The 23605-nt window shown below is 56.9% G+C and overlaps 1 protein-coding gene across 1 annotated transcript; it reads left to right on the top strand.

The window, feature by feature from the left end:
* Positions 1–10133: 10133 nt before the first annotated feature.
* Positions 10134–21323, top strand: LFNG (LFNG O-fucosylpeptide 3-beta-N-acetylglucosaminyltransferase). The gene is made up of 8 exons (XM_030958266.1): positions 10134–10590; positions 17404–17452; positions 18276–18375; positions 18517–18670; positions 18761–18846; positions 19131–19296; positions 19512–19597; positions 19684–21323. The coding sequence occupies exons 1-8, from the start codon at positions 10195–10197 to the stop codon at positions 19748–19750; spliced, it is 1104 nt and encodes a 367-aa protein (XP_030814126.1). The 5' UTR covers positions 10134–10194; the 3' UTR covers positions 19751–21323.
* The last annotated feature ends 2282 nt before the right edge of the window (positions 21324–23605 follow it).

Below are 23605 nucleotides of genomic sequence, written 5' to 3'. Positions count from 1 at the left end.
TCCCACCCTGCAGAGGCTGGGATCGAGCTGGAAACAAAGTCTTGCTGTTCCCTGAGCTCTTCTCTTTTGCATTTGACCCAGTCTGGGGAAATGACAGCTTGTCTGTGCACAGCCCTGACCGAGGGCAGCTCCAGCCCTGGCTGGCCCTGGCTCAGAGCTCAGGCTCCAGGAGCCCCTGGAAAGCTCTGGTGTGTTTTTCTGTTTTGCAGAGGGATGGGGTTGTTACGAAAGGGAAGCAAGGTGAGAGATAACGATAGAATATGGTTTCCTCTTCCCTCTCAGCTGCCAGCTTGACTCCAGCCCAGGTCAGTAGTGGAGGACACTGCTGCTGCTGGGTGCCTGTCCTGCAGTGTGCACAAACCTCTCCTGGCTGCTGGCCCCCTTCCTATGGGGCAGGTGGCTGTGTCCCCTCCGTGGGCTTGGCACGCTCCCTAAGCCCTGTTCCAGAGGAGCAGCCAACAGCCAGCTCATTCCAGGATAACAGCCATGTCATTCTGAGCGTAAAAAACAGGATAACAGCTTCATTATGTCCTCTGTCTACCTGAGCGGGCAACCCACACCTAGGATGCTATTCTGAGGTGGAGATTGCATTTCAATAATAATAAACCCAAAGAAACCCCCTTGACCACCTCCTTACATGTGGTCCTTCATGGTCAGGGGATGGGGCATGAAGGGGAACTTTGGGACAAGGGACAGAGCTGTTCTGCAACAACAAGAGGAGCAGTCGAGGACGTGTAGTTCCTTCCAAGAGTACAAAACTTGTTGCCTCCACCCTTCCTGATGCAAAACTTTATGAGCCATGGGGAACAGGAATAAGGAGTTTCCTCATTTTTTGCTCCCAGATTTTGATGATGATCACTGACCTAAGCTTTTTCCCAGTGGTATGCAGAAGTACTGCTCAGTTCTCCTCCTCATCTTGATTTCCCAGCCTACAGATCTCTTGCTTGTGCTACTTGCCTCATCTTGTTACAGCAGGGTAACAAGTGACACAGGCTGTGCCTCACAAACTGGGGCAGCTGCTCCCAGAGCACTGATTGCAGGGCTAAAATTGGTTATTTTCTTCCCTTCCAGATAGGAAAATTAATTTCCCATATTTTGACCCCTTGTCCTTTTTTATATAAGTAAAACCAGCTCTGAAGAAAGGCTCTTGGCCTCTTTGGGTGCTGTGAACATCTTTCCATCTCCCTTGGCTGGGGACCTCCTCACTGGGCTCTGTGTGTGGGACAGGCACAAGGGACTGGGGCAGGGACACTGGCTTGTACTGCTCATACAAATGTGGCAATAACTTCCAAGGAACTGCTGAAAACCTCAGGAGTGACCAGCGCTGGGTATTAGCGTGATATTCCAGCACAAGGATGGAGCTGGGAACATGCAAAGGGTGAGGGCTAGTCCCAGGCTCAATTATCATCTGAAGGTTTCTCTGTGACTGGCTGATCTGAGGAGAAATGTTCCAAATTCTCTTGTTGCCGCATGAATTTGTTCTGTCTTGTCTATGTTTTAGGGTTTTAAATATTCCCTTCCCAAAGGGATCATCTGTTCTTGGTTAGCTACCATGAGGCCACCCCAAGGCACTGGTGCATTTCAATGGCTAGAAGGACTTGTCATGAAAGACTCTAAGCTCCCCAAAGGCTTTTAAAAACCACACTTTTAATGAAGTTTAAGAACTGGATCTGAATGCTTCTGAACAACATGATCCTGGAGCAGCTGGGCTGAAACCTATTCGTGTTGGAAAACCGTTGCTGCGTGTGCCAATATTGCAAGAGCAAATATTGACTAACAATCATTGCATTTGCATCTATGAAGAATTCTCACTCTCTTGTTCAAGTATCAGTCCTTTTCACCTGCAGCCTTCCTCCAGAATAAATTGCTGCTGTAAATTCCATTGTTTGTTAACATCCTTGTCCTCGGGGTATGGGTGTGCTCTTCAGGCTTTCATGGAAACACAAAGAGAAGATCTCCCTTTTTATACAGAGAATCACAATTTTTTTTCCTGGAGAATTTTTGAGGTTCGTGTTTTCTGTTTTCAGTGGTTACCTTATATCCTCGTGGTCGAGCTCTGTGTGACTAATTCCTCCTTCATCTGCAGTTGGGCAAAAATTATTCTCAAGAGACCTGAAAGACCAGAGCCTTGTGTTGGGAGTGAGGGAGAGGCCAAGCACATCCCTCACCTCTGGGGCAGCTGGAAGAAAATGACTCCAGCCACAGATGTCTCAGCTCCTCTGGCCACATGGGAGTGACAGCCCAGCAGCAGCAGAGCTCCTGGGGCTCCAGGGGAGGCTGGAGCCAGGTTCACTTTGAGATTTGTGCTTTGAACTGTGTGACAATCTTTTCACACTGATCTGAAATGATTGTTCTGAGTGCCCAGACCCACCAGGGCACTGCTCATAATACTGCTTATAAGGCCAAGAGCTGCTCCTTGATGGAGGCTACAGAGCAATTAAACTTGCCAAGTGCAAATTGCATTGCAGTGACCCTAAGAGCTCCTGGAGGGGATGAGGGGTGGTACAGACTGGGGAGCAAGGAAGGCTGGTGGCTTCTTGCTGGTTGGAACCCCCAGATGTTTGCATTCCCAGGGAGATGAGACACCTCCAGAAGTTACAGATCAGCTCCATCAGGGCCCAGCCTAGAAGGTGCTGTATTTCAGAACCAGATCATACACATTCAATGACTTTCCCTGCCTGGGAAACTTCATGGCCTGGATGAAGGCTTCCCAGAGGATGCTGTAGAGCAAGCAGAGTTCTGTAAGGTGTTGGGAGAATGGGAAGGCAGTGTTATATTGAGCTCTGTACACCCACCCTGTTTACAGCACAGTGCTGGGCTGAGCAGCAGCAGAGCTGCTGTGCTGTGCCTTGGGGAGACAGTGGCACCCCTAAACAAACCCTTCTCCCCAGAGGGGAGGTGCTGGGGCCCTGCAGTGTTTCTGGGTCGCTGCAGTCTCAGAGGAGCTATTCAAGGGGAAAAACACATGCACATTCCTGAGCACAATTCCTGAGCACAATGGAGCCCAGCACCAGGCAATGCTGTGGTCCAGGAGCATCCTCGGAGGAGGAAGATTTACAGGAATACCTGAAAGAGGAAGACTATAGTTAAACTTCCAGTTCCCCCAGAAGGTGGAAGACAATAAGCAGCCATCAAAAGGCATTTCCTGGCCATCTATAGTTTGCCTCTCTGAGTCCTGCTCATGCTTTGCACATGGTCTGCAAATGGACAGGCTTTCTAACTCCAGCACCAGGTGAAGAGCTGTGCAGGTGTTGTGTGTGCCAGAGCCTTGGAGCAGTCCCTGAGCAGCTGGATAAAGGTGTTTTTGCAAACTTTTGTGCCTGGCACCATTCCTCTGTCTCACAGCTGGCCTCACCAGCCTCCAGAGCTGTCACAGCCTCCCACTCCCATCCCCAGTGCCTGCCCAGCTCTAATCCCACCTGAGGCTGGTGCAGAGCAGGGACTGCTCCCTACCCTCTCTCCGAGCTCACACAGCATTGTCTCCTCTCCAGGTTAGGGCACCCGACCTATCCTCCATCTCTGCCAGTGTTTATCTCACCCCATTTCCTGGCCCCAGCTTTTCTGTCCTAATTAAATGGTAAAAACACGTGGGATCCAGGCCAGGCACGAATGGTTTCAGCAAAGCAATTAGCCCTACGTGAGCGAGGAACAATTAGCGCGGCTCTCTGGAATTCGGCCATTGTGCCGGCTCATTGTATATTTTTGCCTTAAAAGGGGGCCAGCGTGTTGGGAGGGGAGCAGGGCCCCCGTTCGCAGAGCCGGGCTGACATTTGCACTATGTTAGTCATGCTACATGTCAACATTTTTGTGAGCTTTCCAAAAACAGAAATTCTAATGGGATGTTTTAATCCCATCTTCACCCCCGCACGTCCCCCCTGCGCCTCTCCCCCTTTCAGCTCCCACCTCCCTCCTCCTCCTCCTCCTCCTCCTGCCTGCCTTGCACAGCGCTAATGCCATCCCCTCTCGGCTCTGCCTCCCGGAAACCAGCGAAGCCAGAGCAGTGAAATTCCTATTTCAACTTGCATCACATGAAAAATGAACTGTTGCTTTTAATCCCTTTTGCAGCGGCAGTGGGAAGGGAGCAAACAAATTTCCCAGGGGTGCAGTGGGGAAATTGGAAGGGATGGGTTTTCGGAATCACCAAGGCAAGCTGGGGGAAGTGGTGGGTGAATACTGACTCGCTCATCTACCTTTGAAAAACCCCTCAGCAAGTAAATCGGGGTACCCCAAGGGCAAGGAAGAAGCCAAGAAGCTGTGGGGGCCCAGAGAGAAGCCAAAATCCCTGTGAGCAACCGACATTTTGAAGCAGCTTTTGCAGGAGTGTTTCAGGGCAAGAGTGACGCACATATCTGATCTGGGTAGGGTGCAGAGGGTGTGCACAGGAGGCTGTGGGACCTACCACAGGCCCTGGGATGCTCAGGTCTGAGCAGGGAGTTAAAATACATCCCTGATCCTCCTGCCTGGCTGCTTCTCCCCAGGAGGTTTGGGAGACCTGGAGCTGTTGGTAGCTGTGGCCAGGAAAAGAGTGGCCAGAGTCCCATCATGGAATGGGACCAACTACTGCATCAGACATGGGCAAAACCATGAGATTTAAGGAGTTATTAAGGCAGGTGCTGGTCTGGAGGGAGCACAGTGCGGGGTTTGGCTGGGGTGGGCTCTGGGAGCAGCCTGCTTTTGGTTGCTGTTCCTCATAAATATACAAAAAAAACCCCAAAAAACTAAACAAACTGTATATGATGGTTCTTCTGTTGCTGGAGGCTGGACATGGGGCTCACTGGGCCTTTGTCCATCCAGTCCAGCCCAGCATGAGATTTGATTCCTGCCTTCTCCTTGGGGTAATCACCAAACACTTCCCCTGACATCAGCTTCTGGCTCCTTTTCAGAAAGGCAAAGCAGAGAGGGACAGCTCACAACAGGAACATGAGAAAATTTGGGGCCAGGAAGCATGAGAGGCCAGAAATTAAAGGCCAGGAGCTGCAAGCTCTGCTGACCACACCTCTGGAAGGAGCTTGGGACAGGCTGGCCATCATCTACAGCAAACTGTGATCTCAGCTTGTTGTGCTCCTGTTCTGCTTGTACAGAATCTCCCAGACAGGCACCAGCCCAGGGGACAGGGACCATGGTGTCTTTGCCAATGTCACCTCTTGGGAAACTGAGGCCTGAGCACTGCTGAAGGCTCTGGCTCCATGATAATCTCATGCAGTGCAGCATTACCAGTCACAGTCACTGCTTATTTAATTATTTTCTTTTTCCACCCCAAATCCATGCTGCCAGTTAGTCTGAGCATGGTGCAACAGCAAATCTCCAGCTGGGAGATTAGGGCAGCTCTAAATCTCCCCGGTTTTCTCTCCGGGTCAGCACCAAGTGAGGCACCTGCAGGCAGAGACTGCTGCCCCCAGCCCAGCACCCCTGGCTGGGAGCAGTGTGACCCCCCCGTGGCCCAGCAGCTGGACCCGTGGAGAGGAAGTGCTCCTGCCCACCAGGCCAGGGATTTTGGTGTGACAAAGCCAGGTCTGTGAAAACAGTCCTCAGCTGCCCCAGGAGTTGCTGCTGGGAGGAGAGAGATGCACAGGCTCTGGGAAAGAGGGGTTACACCCTAGTTCCAGTTCCCTTTCCCTCATGTTTTTACCTTCATTCCATGATTTTAACATCAAAATTCCATGCCCCAGGGGAAGGATTGGAAAGCTCCCCTTGCACACCTTACGCTGCCAAAACTCCCCTGAGATCAGCCTCGGTGGTGAAGCACTGGGAGAGGCATTAAATCAGCAGTGGATGCCCCACCAGCCTCCCCTCTCCCCACACCTACCTCCCCTCCCCTGGGCTGAATAGGGAGCATGAGAAACCAGTCTGGGCAGGGACGGCCCCGTGCCCCTCGCTTTCTTTCAGGATCAGAGCATCTCTGGGGCCGCTTGTGTTCCCCTAGCTCCTCCTCTCCCCCCGCAGCACCGGGAGCTGTAATCTGGAGGCAGCGAGCCTGGAGATGGAGAAAAATGCAGGAGTTGAGGGGGGTGAGGGGGGAGACAAGGACCATCCCTTCCCACTACCACCACCGCCAAAGCCCCAAATTCTTAGACCTGGAGGAGTCACCACCAAATTCCATTCAACTGACAGAAAAGAAATCAAATCCTTTTAAAGAGAGCCCACTTTCCCCGCAAGAATGCTCCCTCGGCCTTTTGTTTAGGGCTTTGCTTGCTCCCAGCAGCTCGGAGGAAGCTGCTCCAATACATTAACCAGTTTAACTTGCTCGTGACCCCCTCTGCCCAGCGCACAATGGAACTCCTCGCCCGCTTTTCTCCCTGGCTCCTTTTCAGGAGCTAAATCCCCCGCTGTTCCCTGCTCGCTGCCTCTCTCACTCAACCTTTCTCAGGCCTCTGCTTCAGCCCCGGGAAAATAATGACGCTTTGCATTTGTATAGCCCCCGGCCCCGTGGGATCTCACAGTGCCCTGCTCGGATCGAATCGTGTCCTCCCGCCCCGCCGAGGGGACCAGCAGACCCCAGAGGTGGAGGGGAAAAGCGATGTAGGGTCTGAGGCCACGGAAGGTGCAGGGGGCTTGCAGCAGGATCTGGTGGGGCACATCGGGGTTGATTGGCATGGGGACAGTTCAGCATCAGGAGATGCACCACAGGCACTCCTTGCAGGAGATTTGTGTGCTGGGCAGGGAGATGCGAGCGTGCTCCACCTCAAAGGCACTGCCAGACCCTCTGCTACAAGGGCAGGAAGGTTTTTTGTTTCGAAGGTGTTTAAAAAAAGCCGCTATAGATGAAAAAAAGCTGAGCCCTGAATAGCGGAGCCTATCAGACAATGGGAAGTTAACCAAGCCCGGAACGGGAGCGCGGAGTTCTGCCGCGGGGCTCTGCCGTTTTCCTACCAGTAATTGATGCAAAAATCTCTTTTGTGCGCGCAGAAAATCCCAGAAAGAAAAAGCGGGGGGTGAGAGGCTGACCACGGGCTGGATCCAGCTCCTGGGCCGCCCTCCTCCGACATCTCCCTCCCAGACCTGAGCTGCACAGTGGGAGCAGTGGCCTCCCAGCCGCACGTCGGGGCCGAACCCCGTTAAATACCCCCGACCATGCGACAGCGGCGAAGTCGGCGCCTGACAGAGCTTTTAACCCCTGTCCGACGGAGCGCGTAAATCACTGCGGGCAGACAATGCGGCTTTGCAGCTCGAGCGCGGCATTTCTCTCGGATGACCTGAACACTTTATTACTGGGGATTTATTAACCATTTTTAGCAGCCCTGAGAACTTGGGAGCCTCTTAGGGACCACCTATTGAGCGCCGGGGTCAGGCTGCGAGCAGGGGCGATGCGGAGAGTTTAAACCAATTTAAACCGACCTAATACCGTGGTATGGCTGAAAGGGAGATGCCCCACATGCAGCCCCAGCAATGGGTTTAGTGCGGGGCTGAATCCAGCTATCCGCAGTGGAGAACTAGTCTGGAGTTTCAGTGAAATTAATCTGAAGTGGGAGCAATCGTATCCTTGAGATTTGGGGGATTTGAGCAGGATGTTCTGTCTTGGAACCATCCCTGTGGAGTCAGGAATGTGGGGAGCACAGCAGCACCCTGTAGACTGATCTCACATCTCAGTGTGAGGAGTTATGGACTGTGTCCAAAATGGGATCCTTTTTGAGGACAGGGAGTGAGATTCCCATTCTGGTCCAGCCTTGGCATCCCTTCTGCAGAGCAGCTACGAGAGAACCCATCTCCCCTCCCCTTTGTATTTATGGGCCACCCGAATTTGTCTGGTCCTGGAGTCACCCCTGTTGGGCTTAAGCTTTTTGTAGCAAAAAATCGTCTGAATACCAGTGAACCGGGCACCAAACGTTCCTGGGACCATCCTTCCCATGCCCACTTTTGGCTCCCTGCCCCTCAGGTGCCACCCTGTGCCCACTGCGGCGTAAGCAGGATTTCCCCGGGGGAATCGGTGCCTCGTGGCAGCTGAGGGAGGCATTAAATCAGCAGTGGATTTAATGCCTTGGTGTCAGCACCAAGCGAGGCGCCTGGAGGGGAAATCTGTGGAGACACGGCCAGCGGCTGGACAATCCCGGAGGAATCTTGTTCTGGCAGGACCGTACTGCTGGAAGAACAACTTCCCCTCGCCGCGGGGGCAGCGGGGCTGAGCCGAGTGGCAGAGCCGGGGTGGGGTGAGGCAGGGATGGAAGGCTGGGACAGCCCTGGTGCCGGCAGCAGTGGCAGCACAGCGGCTCCTCCAGCCCCGCATCCCCGGGTGGCAGCGCAGCGGCTCCTCCAGCCCCGCATCCCCGGGTGGAAGCACAGCGGCTCCTCCAGCCCCGCATCCCCGGGTGGAAGCACAGCGGCTCCTCCAGCCCCGCATCCCCGGGTGGAAGCACAGCGGCTCCTCCAGCCCTGCATCCCCGGGGGCCGGCGCGCTCGGAGCCCGGCGCACACAGAGCCCGCATTGTCACTCGCCGGCCGGGACCCCAACATCTGGCCACAGCGCGTGTCCCCAGCCAGCGCCGGGGCTGCGGGAGTGGCAGAGCAGCTGGTCGGGGGAAAAGTGCCTTTCCTCCCCTTTTGGCTCCCGGAGAAAGGGGCTCTTTCTTCATTCAGGGTTTTGCTGCTCGGGCTTTTCAGCTGCCTCTCGAGCCGCGGTTGTTGTGCCATCGGGTTGGAGACAAAGGGCACCCAAAAAGAAAAAAAAAAAAAAAGCAAATTGAGACTGGAAGGCTGGGCAGCAATAGCGGGAAGTGGGGAGTGTGGGATTTGGTTCCTGTGTTTGTACGGTCTAACTGCCTTTTTAAATTTTATTATGGGAGGCTTCTTTGGCAGCTCAGGTCTGTCTCCAGAGGTAGCCAATGCCCTGAAAAACGAAGCCCCAAAGTCTCCCCAAATGTTTCTAGCCTGGGATCATGGTTCAAGTGCTGACCAAGAGAATGCATGGCCTAAAATCAAGAGGAGGCAAATGCTGGGGCTTGCCTGAGGAAGCAGTTTCCCTGCTTCATCCTGCCTGGTATTATGGTATTGTTTATCCAGTGCCAGAGATGAATGGAACACGTGACAGCAGGAAAAATGCAAGTTGGACAAGGTCCCTGCCCAAAAATGCAGCAGCCCCTGATTATGGCATTACATTGCAGCCCAGGCCCAAACCCAAATCCGCCTCCCTGTAGCAGCACACTGCCTGGGAAAGAAAACCCCAAGAGCTCACTGCTTGCAGAGGCAGAGGGTAAGGGGGGAAAGAGGCCCTGGGATTCGGCGTCAGGAAAATATCGAGTTGGTGGCACATCCAAGACCCGATTTCAACCCAGTTTTCTCTTTCAGGCACCACTTTTCCCACTGTCTGGCTGGAAAAAATGTTGTCTCATTTAACAAGTGATCATTATCATGATTAGTGATCACTGGGGACGAGAGGAGGGGGCTACTTGGTGCCTGTGTGACATTTATTTTCAGATATCCCGGCACTTTGGGGCTTCAAAGCACGGTGCTGTGCCCAGGATGAGGTTGGTCAAGTCTGGGAGCCTCTCCAGGTCTCCCGGAAGAAAGAATGAGAACTGACGCTCCTGGCTCCCTGACCCCAGATTTAGCCACCAGAATGGAGCTTGGTGGAAATGAGAGAAGTGCTGTGGTTTTTTTGGGGGTGGGTTGGCGTGTTTGTTTTCAATTATGCTTTGCCTCACGGGAGACAGATGGGACAATGCCTGGAGTTTGGTCAGGCTGGTCAGCTTTCTGGAAACCTCTTGGACAGGGCTGTGAGAACATCCCGGTGCAGGACTTTGGGCAGCTTGGGACAGGGAACGAACGCACCCTCTGCTGCCGACAGGGCAGCGAACGATGCTCCCAGCGCGCTGGGGGCTACAGGGGACCAGAGTGCCCCCATCCCTGGGTATCAGGGGAAAGGGAGAAAGAGGAGGAGGAGGAGGAGGAGGAGGAGGCGCACGGGCACCCTGCCCGCACCCAGCCGTGCGCTCCCGGCCGCGGAGATGCGCAGAGCAGAGGCCGGAGCGGGCAGGACGGGCCCGGAGGAGCCGGGACGCGCGTAGGGGCTGCCGGGGAGCCCGCGGGGCTCGGAGGGGCGCGGGCGGTCCGCGGGCAGGGCCGGGCGGTGCCCACGCCCCGCGTGGGCGGCCCCGGCTCCGTCCCTCCCCGGGCGGGGGCGGGCGCGCTTTAAAGGCGGCGGCGCGGCGGGGGCCGGCGGTGGCGGCGGCGCGCAGAGGCGAGGAGCGGAGGGCAGGAAGGATGCTGAAGAGCTGCGGGAGGAAGCTGCTCCTGTCCCTCGTGGGCTCCATGTTCACCTGCCTGCTGGTGCTCATGGTGGAGCCCCCGGGCAGGCCGGGGCTGGCCCGGGGGAGGCCGGCGGGGGCGCAGCGGGCGCTGCAGAGCCTGGGGGCGGCGGCGGCCGCGGCTCCTCCGGCGGCGCAGGGGCCGCCCGGGCTCCGCAGCTTCGCCGATTACTTCGGGCGGCTGAGCCGAGCGCGGCGGGAGCTGCCCCCGGCCCCGCCGAGCCCCCCGCGGCCGCCGGCCGAGGACATCTCCCCCCGCGATGTCTTCATCGCCGTCAAGACCACCAAAAAGTTTCACAAGGCGCGGCTGGAGCTGCTGCTCGACACCTGGATCTCCCGCAACCGCGACATGGTAAGGGATGGAGACGGGGCTGGTCCCCTCCGCTGGCCGGGATGGAGCGGCACGGGACGGACTGCAGCCCACGCTTCCCTGCCGCGGTCCTGGCCCTTCGTTCTGTGCCATCCGGGTGGTGCCGTGACCCAGCAAACACCACCTGCCCTTCCTTCCCTTTTCCCCCAAATCGCTGAGCTGGGTGGTGTTCCAAGGTTGGCTGGGCTGTTCTGCAGGCAACTGTGTTTTCGGGAGTGTGAAATGCAGTGTTGCAGGATGAGTGATGGAGAGAGCCCGACCTTGGCTCCTCACACTCAGAAGCCTCCCCAGACTCTGCTCCGGGGTCCTTCCCCCTGCGTACCTCCCATTGCAGAGCTGGTCTGCTTTTGGCTGCTGAAACTGAGGCACGGTGTGGAGGTGCAGCCCAGCCCGTGGGTGACACAGTCTGGGTCAGGCCCCTGCAGTTGTGCTGCTCAAAGGACACTCAGTTTATGAGCCCAGGGCTGGGAGATGTGCTGCTGGGATGTGCTGGAGCTCTCCTCAGGTCTCCTGGCAAGGGACTGGGCAGGACTGGAGTTGCTGGGAGCTCTGTGGGCTCACCCACACCGGGGCAGCTCCAGCGAGTCTGGTTCCTGACCTTACTGATGTCCTGCCCTGAGTCCTGGCAGTCCCTTGCTCTGTCCTTCAAGTACTGAAGCAAAATTCAAAAGGGGGAAAAAAAAAAAAGCTGTTTCCTTAGGAAATGTGCTTTGCCATTTGCTCTTAAGACACTTTTCCTACCCTTAGACAGCTTCCCAAAAGTAAGTTTTGTCTGGTCCTAACCTTTTCTTCCTACTATCTTCACGTGTTTCCTCCTGGCCTGGATCTCAGTTTCTTGCTTGCAAACTGTTTTCCTTGGAAATCTGGAGTGGCTGAGGGTGGAGGCCATGGGGGAAGGATTGAGCTGGCTGTGCCCCCCTCACCCAAGTCTGCTGGACCTTGTGGGGTCTTGGCTCCTTCACTGTACCCCAAGAATTATCTTGCTACATTTTTTCCCCTGTGAATTGTGGGGGTTTTTGTTGTTTTTTTTTTTGCTCATGTTTCCTGGGCTTGGCAGTGGATCTGCCACTTCTCCTTGGTCCGGTTATTTAATGGAAACCTCTTTTATGCTCTGCTGTCACTGCGAGGGGGTGGTGAGTGGTGGTGGAGTGAAACGCTCTTTGAGCACCTACAGATGATCCTGGGAATGGCTGCTCTTTTTTTTCTTCTCCCTCTTGTGAGCTCCGGCTTTCTTCTAGGGTTTTTTTTTTCTTTTTTTTTTTTGTGCTTCGTTTGTCCGTTTGGATTCCCAGAGCCCCAAGGCTCGGCTCTCACGCTGTCCCCCTGGGCAAGCTAACAAAGCCCCTTTTCTCCTGGCGCAGAGAAAAGGCTTCGCAGCCTCTTGTGTGGCACTTTCCATGGGAACGAGGGAGCCGGAGCCGGCCGTGTCCAGGTCAGGTTGCCTAGAGATGAGGGCCATGAAGCCAGGGGGGCCGCAGCCCGGCGAGGTGCCTGCCTGACAAGCCAAGCCGCTGAGTGACGGCTCTTGTACAGCACTTGAGCACAAGGAGCTGCCGAGAGAGCTGGAGGCAGCGCGAACTCCTGCGGGGCAAAGCAGGGCTGTGGGGATGTGAGGCACAGGGGATGAGCCCGCCCTGCTGGGGGTGACCGGCTCTGCCCTTCCCTCGCTGTCCCTGGGAAGCTTTGAGGCACCCTGGGCTTCCCCAAGCTTGGCATCAGGTTGGGGTTTTTTTTGCCTGCAGAGTGTGGGATTGGTGCTATGGGGCTCTTCTCTCTTGCTTCCCTGCAGTTCCTGCATCTCTTCCCCGCCTGGCCCCCTGGTTTCCATCCCAGGAGGGTGATTTGGTGGCAGCAGGGCACTGCCTTCTCTCAAACGTCTCTCTTGGTCTGAGTCAGGCCTGTCTCTGCTCATCCTCCCTCACTCTGGGTTTCACTAACGGTGCTCAGGCATGTGAGCTGCCTCACCAACGGGGGAAGTTCCTGCCCAGGGACTGAGAATCTCCTTTGCCTGGTGCTGCTTCTCTTTCTCCTGGTTGTCTCTCACTCAACCCCCAGCCTCCCTCTGGCTGTTCATTAGCCAGGCAGGAGGGATGCAGACATGCTGAGAAGGGGTTAAATCCAGCAGGTAGCTCCTGCCTGGGCCCTGGCAGATAGGGGGAACAGCCATTGTGTCCTTCCTTGGCCGTTCTTTGTTCTGCCCACAATAGTCCCTGTTTCCTGCCCTCTGTCACCTCCAAGACACTGCAAAGGGCACCCCCTTCTCCTTCCTGCCTCTCTGCACAGGGAGAGCACATCCCTATTCCATTCTAAATCCCCTCTTTGGGTTGCACAATCCAGGCCGGACAAGCTGCTTTTGGAGGAGAGTTATGGGCTTTCCCCTCTCTGCTTTGGGGAGAGTTTCCAGCTGCCTCAGAATCCTTAGGATGCTGGAGTGCAGGGCTGGAGAAACTTTGCACTTGAAAGGAAAGAGAGGGGGGAGGAAAATGACCATTAAGCAGAAACCCTGGACAGGAGGAAGTCTAAATCCACTGCTTTCTTGCCGAGTCGGGTGATCTGCAGAAATCCCCAAAGACACCTCTGCTGCCCCTGGGGCTGCCCTGGAGGTGGCTGGGTGTCCCTGGGGCACCCAGAGGCATCCAGGCAGCTCGGCACACGCCTCGGAGCCCGCCAGGGCTCAGCCCGGGCCGCCGTCCCGGCAGCGTGGGATCCGCTGGCTGCCTCCCGTCGGTAATTGCAGCCTTTGAAAAATTCCTGCTCTCGGGGCAAAGCCAACGGGTTCGCCTTCCAAAGAGCACGCTCCTCTGATGGCGGCTCCCAAATTCCTCTAGCACCTTGGCCACGGTCCCCACCCACACGCTGGAGTGTGCTGGCATGCCAGCCTCACTCGCACTCCCACCAGAGCGGCTGAGACCGGGGGCTGCTCATCCCAAACCAGCCCCGCGGTGCAGCTGCCTCCCCCCGGCCCTGGGCTGGGTGCCAGGGCTTGCTGAGCACCGATGAACTCGGATGGGGTGTGAGGGTCCCTCCCTGCTGTCCCGCGGGGCAGCCTGTGTGGGTTTAAGGGGTGGGAGCCCCTCAGTTGCCTGTCCCGAAGGATGCTGCTGTCCTTGCCCATAAAAGCCCCGGGGCCGGTGAGCGGCGCGTGGAGCACCAGGCGGGAGGGAGGGTGGGGGACCCTTGCCACACAATGAGCTCATTGTTTGTGAGGAGGTTATTAAAAATTATAGCATTTAAAATTACAGTGGAGGATTCTTCCTCTTGCTGAAGGGAGCAGGGGGAGGAAGGGCCCGCGGCCCTGCAAGCCCCTTCTCTGCCTCTGCAGGTCCCAGCCCTGGGATCCGGAGCCAGCACGGACCCGCCCCCGGTCCGGGGAAAGCGCCCCCCATGGAATGGGGCTGCTGCCATCGTGGCACACTGTCATTGCAGGGACATCGCCACCACACTGCTGCCAACTTGGTGAAGGGGGTGGGGATTTCCCCCCCTAAACTCTAAGGCCAGAGGGAAAAGAGGAACATTTGCTGTGGGGGACACAAAGCTGGCAGGCAGCATCCTGACCTGCTCCAGAACCCCTCACCAGCTGGAGACTGAGCCCCCCCAACCAGCACTTCTTGCTGCCTCCTTTCCTCTGCACCCAAGTGGGGAGGCTGTGAAAAGGGTGCTGGGGTGCTCCATCCTCTCCCAGCGTGGGGAAGTGAGATGTGGCACAGGGTCAGCGTTTGTGCACTGCAGGGTCACGGGGCGCCTGCCTGGCCGAGTTCCCCTTTTGGTGGGGGTGCTGGTGGGGTGGTGGCAGGCACGGGGTGTGCTGAGAGTGTGTCACCCTGGGAAGTCACAGACCCACTCGGGCAGGCAGCACAGAGAGCCCACGATGACCCCGGGGCGGCCCTGGCTGGAGGGACACCTTGTGCAGCCCCAGCCATGAGCAACGCACGGGCTCCAGCAGCGCAGGGGAAATGAGTCACCCTGAAAGGAGAAATGAAGGGGAGGACAAAAAAGAAAAAAAAAACCCTCCCCAAGGGCGAGGAGGGGACAGCGGGGCCTGGCGGCGGCTGCCTGGCTCCGGGCGGGCAGCTGGGGAGGGGCTGACCCCGCTCTGGCCACGGGGATCCCGGGTGCCGCTCAGTCCCGGCCGCGGGGCTGCGAGGAGCGCTGGCAGCTATTGTTCGGGAGGGATTTGGCATCCTGTGTTTCTTGAAGCTGCAGTTCTGAGAACAATGAGGTTTCCTGCAGGGGCTGGTGGGGGGGGGGCAAAGGGCCCTTCCTCTCTTGCACCCTGCAGGAAAAGTTACTGGGGGCGGTCTAAGAGGTCCTTGCACCCCTTGGTGCTGCGCCTGGCACAGGGGCCAAGTGGGACAGAGGTGGCTGTAAGGGCTGGGAGTGCTTTCTGGCCCTGCTGGGTCTGGAGGTGGTGGTTTGCTGGTGGCAGCTCAGGGATGCTGGCTGCAGTGTCCACTTGCACCGCTATAAACTGCACTCTGCCCTCATGTCTGGCATCCTACATGGGAGATGCCAAAGGTGGATTCACGTTTTTTGCTCGTTCTCATCCTTTCCGGGCCTATCCTCTCCCAGGCTTGCCTGTCACCTCTGCTCCTCTCTCCTGCAGCCCCAGATGAAAGGCCATGCAGGCAGGGTGCATCTCCCCTCCAAGAAACACAAATAAATAACAAAATTTTTAAAAAATGAAGACTTTAATAGTTTTAGTTTTAATTTAATGTCATGGTGGGGTTGGGAGGGATGTGGGAGACCTGTGAGGCCCCAGGAGGTGCCCACATGGGGTGACTGGCAGCTGTGTGCCCCTGTCCCAGTCCCTGAGGTGCCACCTGGTCCACCCACCCCAGGAATATCCCAGGGCTGTGTGTGGGGAGGGGCCCAGGGGAGATGCCTGGGTAGGATGAAACGTTTCGGTGCAGGCGAGCAATAAACAATTGTCTCTGTGCTCTATTTATAGAGGCTGAGTGCAGGATTAGTTGTGGGGTTATTTTTGGAGCAGCTGAAGGCAGTTGCTGGACGGCGCTTCTGAGCTAATCAAGCAAACATTTTCTGTCTCGCCTGTGCACAGGCTGTGTGTCCCCTGCCCCACCCCAGCGAGGCTGAAACCTGGGCTGGAGTGCCAACCCCCCTGTGTGATGGGCTTGTCTCAGGCATCCTTGGATGCTGTCCTGCTGCCCTGCTTCAATTTGTACCTCAATCAGTTGCCTGACCAGTCCCTGAGCGCCTGGGGGAAATGGGGACCAGCAGCTGTACCTGAGCTGGTTGGGGGTGACACCTCCTCCTCTACACACAGCCCTGACCTTGTGCCACCGCAGCAGTGCTGTGTCCATGGAGACACAGCAGCCACAGGCATCCTTGGCCCTGCAGCTGATGGGTCCCCGTCCCCCAGCTGTCCCCTCCTCACCAGCTCTTCCCCATCCCCTTTGGTGAGAGTCTTCCTGACCTCTGTCCCTCCCCACAAGCCAGGCTGCACGGCAGGCTGTGCATTTGTGAGAACTTGCCTTCCCACCTCCTCCATCATTTCTTTCTCCCCTGCTTTTTCTTTTCCCCTTTTCAAGCCCCAAAGGTCACTTGTAGCCCCGTCCCCTCCCATTGAGGCTCACTGCAGCTCCGGGCTCTCCCCACCAGCCCCGGCTGGGGACCTGAGCAAACAGGGCTGGGTTAACCAGTGCAGCTGTATGCTAATGACTGCTGCCCGCTTAACTCTGCTCGCTGAGTAAAGTCAACCCCACTATTGTACCCAGCTCCTCAAACAAGCCACAAAACCCCAGTGCGCTCCCGGGGCCGGCTGCGGGGTGGCACCCAATTTCCAGCTCACTTGTAATTCATCATCCCCAGCGCTCCTTCGTCCCCCCTCTGCTGCCTCCTGCCTTCCCCCCCCCAGCCCTTTTGTCTTTCTTCCTTTGCCCTTTTGTGCACGTCTGGTTTTTAATAGCGCTTGGCAGCTGGTTGTGGTTTCTCTCCTCCAGCTTTGTTTGCTGCCCGCTGATTGATGGCGATGCCTTTCCCACCCCCTGCTCTCTCCTCCTGCTTCTCGTCCTTCCCCAAATCCCAGGCCCAGAGCAGCCCCTCCAGTCCTCCTTCCTGGGTGACATATGCCAGGAATTAGCTGTGTAAATAGAGGAGTGCAGCCGGGCAGGCAGCTCAGGGGCCCGGGGAGGCGGTCGGGCGCTGCCTGGCACCATGGGATTGTGCTGGGATGGGCAGTGGGGAACCATCCCCTCCTCAAGGCTGGCAAGCTGGCACTCACTGGCACCGTCTCAGCCCCCTTGGGCAGGACACAGGGAGCAGAGAGGAGCTGTGGAGGCATTGTGCAAGTGGCCAAGGACAGCCACGTGCTGTTGACACAGGTGGGGACGCGGTTGGAGCCGGCGCCAGGGGCAAACACACCTGCCTGGGCGGCTGCTGCGGCGCCACGCGCGCCGGCTCAGCTCTGAAATCCCTGCTCAGATCAGGCCGCGCTCTGCACCTGCTCTCCTGCATGCCCCTGCCTCCCCTGGCGCTGGGGACAGCCCCTGTGGCCCCCAAAGCCTCCCTGCCAGCTGCTCCCCATGCTAAAGGCAAGAGGATGGGGATGCTCTGTGCGGGGTTTGCTCCCAAGGGGAGCTCAGCACCCAGCCTGGTGTGCAGCTGGGGGTGTTGTGTGGCTGCCTGGCTCTCCAGTGCCACTTGGGGTTTGGACAAGGTCACCACCAGCTTCCTGGAGGAGCTGATCCCAGGTGCTGCCCAGGGGTGCTGTGTCACATCCAGAGCCACATGGTCTCAGCCCCTCGTTCCTTAGAGGTGCCTCGTCTTCTCTTTCAGACCTTCATCTTCACTGACGGGGAGGATGAGGAGCTGAAGAAGCAAGCACGTGAGTCTGTGGCTCTTGTCCCTTTGTGTGTGTGACATAGCCAGGTCCCCTGAAAAGCTCCCACCTGTGGGGCATGGTTGGTGTGGGTCCTGCCCTGGGAACTCTGAAAAAGCCCTTGCCACTGGAATGTGGGTTGAGAATGACACAATTTGTTTCACTGATGATGCCTAAAGCACCCTCTGCCTGGGAACCCCATCTGGGGCCAGATTTACTTCCCAGTCAGCCCAGCCCATCCCCTGCATGGTGCTGCTGGGGGTCACAGTAACAGGGTGCCTTTGCACCACTTTGTCCCTGGGGTGAGGTGGGGTTGATGGCAACACTGACAGGGTTTTGTGGGAGCATTTTCTGGGCTGGGGTCAGCGTGGTCTATTCTCCCCATGCAAATGACTCCTTTTCAGGCTGGGAAGTGATTGCCTTTGAGCTGGGCAAGAAAAATAGGACAGGATTTTTACCACATCCTGGGGAAGTTCAGGGCTCACTGATATCCCCTCACCCCCAGGGTGGCTGATGCACCCTGGACAAGGTGATGTGGGGTGGCATCATGCTTAAAACATGGATAGGGCTGATCTACAGTGCATCTGCTGCATCCACATTCCTTAATCATCCCTTCCCTTCTCTCACATGGACAAAAAAGACATTCCCCCAAAAACTCACCATTTGCCCAAAGCACCATAGCATGTGGGTCACTGAGCATCGGGATCACCCATGAGTTTCCATTCCCCTGGCACACCTGGGACATGTGTGGTGAATGTCACCGTTTGAGTGTGTGGGGAGGTGTGGGATGCACCAATGCTGGGCTTTGACCCCTCTTTTTCCCCTGCAGGAAATGTCATCAACACCAACTGCTCAGCTGCCCACAGCCGCCAGGCGCTGTCCTGCAAGATGGCCGTGGAGTACGACAAGTTCATCGAGTCCGGGAGAAAGTAAGCGGCTGCTGTGGGGGAGGACAGGGATAAAGGGGGGCAGAATGGTGCAAACAGAGACCATTTGTGTTTTTGGGGTGGTACCTCAGCGTGGGGACTGGGCAGCTGCCGCGGCTGGGTGTGACACTGCTGTCACTGCAGGTGGTTCTGCCACGTGGACGATGACAACTACGTGAACGTGCGGATGCTGGTGAAGCTGCTCTCCAGCTACCCCCACACACAGGACATCTACATCGGGAAGCCCAGCCTGGACCGGCCCATCCAGGCCACGGAGAGGATCAGTGAGAACAAGATGGTGAGCCTGGGGAGAGTTTGGGGCTGGTTTAATTTGGGCTGTGTGCAGAAGGAGCTGTTGTCTCACTGCGTTGGTTCCCCTCTCTCGCAGCATCCTGTGCACTTCTGGTTTGCCACGGGTGGAGCAGGGTTCTGTATCAGCCGGGGGCTGGCACTGAAGATGAGCCCTTGGGCCAGGTAAGAGCATTGGTGTTGCTCTCCCATGGGGACTCCTCATGGTCCCCAGGGCACAGAGATGTGACATTTTTGGGGATGGGTGCTGGACCATGTCCCACAACCTTTCTCTATTTGCCTTCTGGGGGTGTCTGCAGGGAGCTTGGAAACAAGCTGGGAAAGGCTTCAGTTCCCCCAAAGTGACTTTTAATCAGAGCTGGGCACCCACTGGCCAAGCCCAGAATCCCACAGGGTGCCCACATCCCCTGGACTTTGCTCCTCTGCAGCCCCTCTCTGTCTCCCCGCAGTGGGGGTCACTTCATGAGCACTGCAGAGAAGATCCGCCTGCCTGACGACTGCACCATCGGCTACATCATCGAGTCTGTGCTGGGCGTGAAGCTCATCAGGAGCAACCTCTTCCACTCCCACCTGGAGAACCTCCACCAGGTGCCCAAGTCGGAGATCCACAAACAGGTACCCCAAGTTGTCACCTAAAAATTGGGCATCACAGCTAAGATATTGATTGATGTGTGACCAAAACAGCAGAGGGGAAAAGCCCCATCCCTGTGGGATGATGCAAAGTGTCACTGGAGGCTTTGGGAAACGGGCTGAATTTTGCAGCTCCCCTTTCCTCTGCTTGATCCTTACAGCCATGTCAGCCACTTCACCCCTCTGTGCTTGCCCCCCAGGTGACACTGAGCTATGGCATGTTCGAAAACAAGCGCAACTCCATCCACATGAAGGGAGCCTTCTCTGTCGAGGAGGACCCATCCAGGTGAGCTGGGGCTCCCTGTCCCCCCAAACCTGGGCTGCCTTGGGGCTGCCACCGTCCCGTGCTCAGCTTTGCTCCTCTCCCCTCAGGTTCCGCTCCGTGCACTGCCTGCTGTACCCCGACACGCCGTGGTGCCCCACCAACATGGTGTACTAGGAGGTGCACGTGCCCTCCAGCCTCGTCCCGAGTTTCCCCGGTATCCGACGGGCGTGTGGGACCTGCGTGCGGGTGTGTCGTTCCGGCCTCGCCGCCGGACGGACGGACAGACGGACGTCGTTGCTGTGGTATTGCACAGTGTGTGTGTACTGAAGGCTGCTGTGCGGCCCCTTGAGCCCTGCCCTGCCTGCCTCGCTGCCTGCTCCGGCCGGGAGGGCGGAGAGGGACGGGAATGAGCACTTACCCACGGGCACCGCGGCTGGCGGGCCCCACGCCATGCGTGGGCAGCGGCTGCAGCGCGGGGCCCTGCCCCACCCCGGCCTTGCTTCTCCTTGATGGTTGTTTTTTTCCTTTCAATGTTAAGGGTTTTTTTGGTGTGTTCTTCCCTTTTTTGCATCTACCCCCACCACAACCCGCTCCTATAACCCCTGACCCAGCCCATCCTCTCTCCCAGTCCCAAAATCTCAGCAGCGAAGCTCTGGCTCCCAGTTTGGATGAGGGGTCCCTGTGAGTTCTGCTCCCTGGCTCGGCAGGCTGAGGTGGGCAGGGGAAGCCTCTGGCCATGGCAATGGCTCCTCCAGGGTCCTGCAAAGCTGCTGGGTGCTCCACAGCCTCACTGGAGGGAGACAGTGGGGTGGGCTGGGAACTGCTGTTGGTATTAACTCCATTTCCCAGAGCTCCCCCCACATGGGTGAAGTGTTGCTGGCAGCATCGGTGGGTGAACTATTTAGAGACTGGTGTAAAGACTTTCTATAAATATGGGCGTGGAAGGAGGGATTTTCCAGAGCTGCCACAGTGGGGTGGGCACCGTGTTTGTCCAGGGTCTCCCTCCAGTGCTGCTCGGGCAGCCCTGCAGCTCTGCAAGGAACACCTCGAGCTCTGCCCGGGGGCTGTGTGGGTGTTCCCTGTGGGGCCAGAGCATCCTCCAGCCTTGCCCTGGCTGTGGGTGCTGCCCAGGAGGCACCTGACCAGCTGGGCACCTGCCACAGGCAGCCAGCATCTCCCAACCCTCCCACTGTGCTCTCCCTGATGGAGAGGGATTTATCCAGGGAGGGAGAGGGACCCTGCATCATCCGAGAGCTGCCCTGCCTGCCAAGACCAGCCCTCTCTGGCCCTGGGCTGAGCCAGAGCTGAACATTTCCAACTCGAAGCTGAGTGAAAATAGCCCATAATGGGTGTGTTGTAAATATGTTATTGAGCCAGTATTTTTTTTACTGTGCCTTTTTTTTTAAGAAAAAAAACACATTGAGAAATATGTAGATTTTAAAATGCTTTTTATACATTTTCTGTGGATCAGAAAAAGAAAAATCCCCGACCTTTGATAATCTGTTTAAGAAAGAAAAAAAAAAATTTTTTTTTTGCGATGTCCTGTAACTATCACTTACCTTAATTTATATGTTCCAGTATCTGGAATGTCACTCTGTGCTTTCTGTACCTAGGATGTGTTTAAAGCAATAGATGTGGGGAGGGGAACCAGCATGGACAGTGTGTTCTCAGGGACCTGAACCCGATCGCTGCCACGGGGTTCCCGTGGGAGCGGTCACCAATAAAGTGGCTTTTTTTGCTGACCACAGTCACCTGCTCCCGGCTCCGGCGTCTCTTTATGGATGTGCTGCTCCCAACAGCCCTTGATCCCCCGCAGATGTTGTCACCTCTGGCCGAGCTCTCAGGGATGCTCTGAGGAGGGGCTGCTCCTCCATCCCCTTTTTTCCCACGGGTACCGGGATCCTGCTGGCCATTTGCATCCCAGGCTGTCAGGCTCCTCTCCTCCTTCCCCTTCCCAAAAGGGCTCGCACAGGGTTTGGCACCTCGGGGCTGGTTTTTCCCAGGCTCGGGGGTGGGAGGGAGGCGGTGGGGATGAGGTGAGAGCCGGTTGTTAGCAGGGTGTTGTTAACAGCCGGCGGGCAGGCGTGTGCGTGGGAAGCTTGGGGGCTGCGGGGGAGGAGCCCCTTCCCCCTCCCCAGCCCTCCCCTCAGCCTCTCCACCACAGTTTCAGCCAACACTGAGCATCCACCTGCCAGAAACAAGCCCCAGCTTCCATGGGCTGTGGAGATAGCCTGAGATCTGCCCCCCTCCCCACTCCCCAAACCAGTCCTGTTGGTGCCACTGGTACAGCTTCCACCTGTGCCACCCCCTTCTCCCTGCCTTCCTGCAGAGCCAGCACCCTCTCCTCTCCTCTCCTCTCCTCTCCTCTCCTCTCCTCTCCTCTCCTCTCCTCTCCTCTCCTCTCCTCTCCTCTCCTCTCCTCTCCTCTCCTCTCCTCTCCTCTCCTCTCCTCTCCTCTCCTCTCCTCTCCTCTCCTCTCCTCTCCTCTCCTCTCCTCTCCTCTCCTCTCCTCTCCTCTCCTCTCCTCTCCTCTCCTCTCCTCTCCTCTCCTCTCCTCTCCTCTCCCTTTCGAGGCACACTTACTTACTTCACAGTTTCGTTTGAATCTCTGGGTTATCAGGGGCTGGCCCTGCTAAAAATAGATCCTGGCAGGAAATCGGTGTGTGCTGAAGCAGCCCCCCTCCTCCCAGCCCGCTCACCCTTCAGACAGCCACAAAAATCAAAAGTCCCCCAAGCTCTGCAGCCCTTGGTGAGGTGGGGCTCTGGCTGAGAGTGTGGCACCCCAGAGAACCAGCACTGCCCTGACCTGGCCACCCCAAAAAGGGCCCTGGAGGAAGGGAAGGGTGGATGGACAGCAGTGCTGCCTTCCCCCACTGCCTGAGCCAGGGATGGTGTGCTGGGTGCAGGATCTGGTGGCCCTCAGGCCTCTCCTGGTGCAGGGTCAGCAAAGGGACCTGTGTCAGGCACAGGAAGCTGTGACACCGAGCCCCATCTGCCCCCCACGAGTTTTCCTATTGCTCACAGGCTGCGGTTTTGGCAGCGTGGGCACTTCCCAGCAGTGGTGCTGTCACCTCACCGAGCCTGACCCTCCCCTGCACCCCAGACAGGACTGGCAGATGTGGGTGAAGTGCCCATCGAGGCTCTGGGCAGCCAGGGGCTGTGGCTTGGGGTTGGGATGCTCCTCTGAGGAACAGGAGCCCCTGGCAGGGGTAAAGGCTGGGGGGATGCTGGGCATGGTGCAACTCCCAGATGGGGCTTAAAAAGTAAAGTAAATACAAATACAAATAAAAAAAATAAAGTTACAAATAAAATAAAATAATGACATGAAATATACCCCACTGAGCCTTCAGAAGGGGGGGAAGGCAGCTCACCAGCCCTCCAGTTTGTCTCCCACCAGGCTCCCAGCCTCTCCCTCCTCCTTCCCCTACTCGTGGGCTGAAAAGTAAATAAATACAGGCATTAATAAACAAAAGGAAAACAAAAGCAAAGCCTGCTGCTCTCGCATACTTGGCAGCCTCTGCAGGCCAGGCTGCTTTCATCTGCACCCCGGCGCTGGTGTGGGACGTCCTGTTTACTCTCGCCTGCTCGAGGCAGCTGATAAGGCAGCTGTACCTTTTGGAGAGTCTGCTGTGTGGTGATGGGGTGGGGACAAGCCAGGCTTGCTGGGGACACTGCCACTATGGAGGCACTGCTGCTGTTGGCAGCGCTGTGCCTGGCTAAAGGCTTTCCCCATCTCTGGGTGGTTGCAACATCGAGGGCAGAGAGTGACACACTGCTTTAGTCCTTTTTGCCATTTCCAACCTCCTTTTCCTTTTTTTTTTTTTTTTTGTGTGTTTAATTTGCATTTGGGTCACTTGCAGCCCCAGCCTTCATGTGAGTCACTGTGTTCCCAGCCTGGCTGTGGGGACTTTCACCAGGGACCATGTGCAGGGCGCTGGGACAAACACCCACGACAGACAAACACCCATCCTGGTACCGACAGCAGCGAGAAGTACTTGAGGCTTGGGGTGGGAGGGCAGCGTTGGGAGA

The sequence above is a fragment of the Camarhynchus parvulus genome, chromosome 14, assembly GCF_901933205.1.
Source record: "Camarhynchus parvulus chromosome 14, STF_HiC, whole genome shotgun sequence".
Taxonomy (NCBI): domain Eukaryota; kingdom Metazoa; phylum Chordata; class Aves; order Passeriformes; family Thraupidae; genus Camarhynchus; species Camarhynchus parvulus.
Note: the sequence above shows the minus strand (reverse complement) of the source record. Positions and strands in the feature narration are given on the sequence as shown.

Coding starts and splice junctions, on each gene's coding strand:
- LFNG (XM_030958266.1), top strand. CDS start 10,195: ATGCTGAAGAGCTGCGGGAGGAAGCTGCTCCTGTCCCTCGTGGGCTCC. Junction 10,591..17,403: donor TCTCCCGCAACCGCGACATG/GTAAGGGATGGA, acceptor CTTCTCTTTCAG/ACCTTCATCTTCACTGACGG. Junction 18,376..18,516: donor TTCATCGAGTCCGGGAGAAA/GTAAGCGGCTGC, acceptor CTGTCACTGCAG/GTGGTTCTGCCACGTGGACG.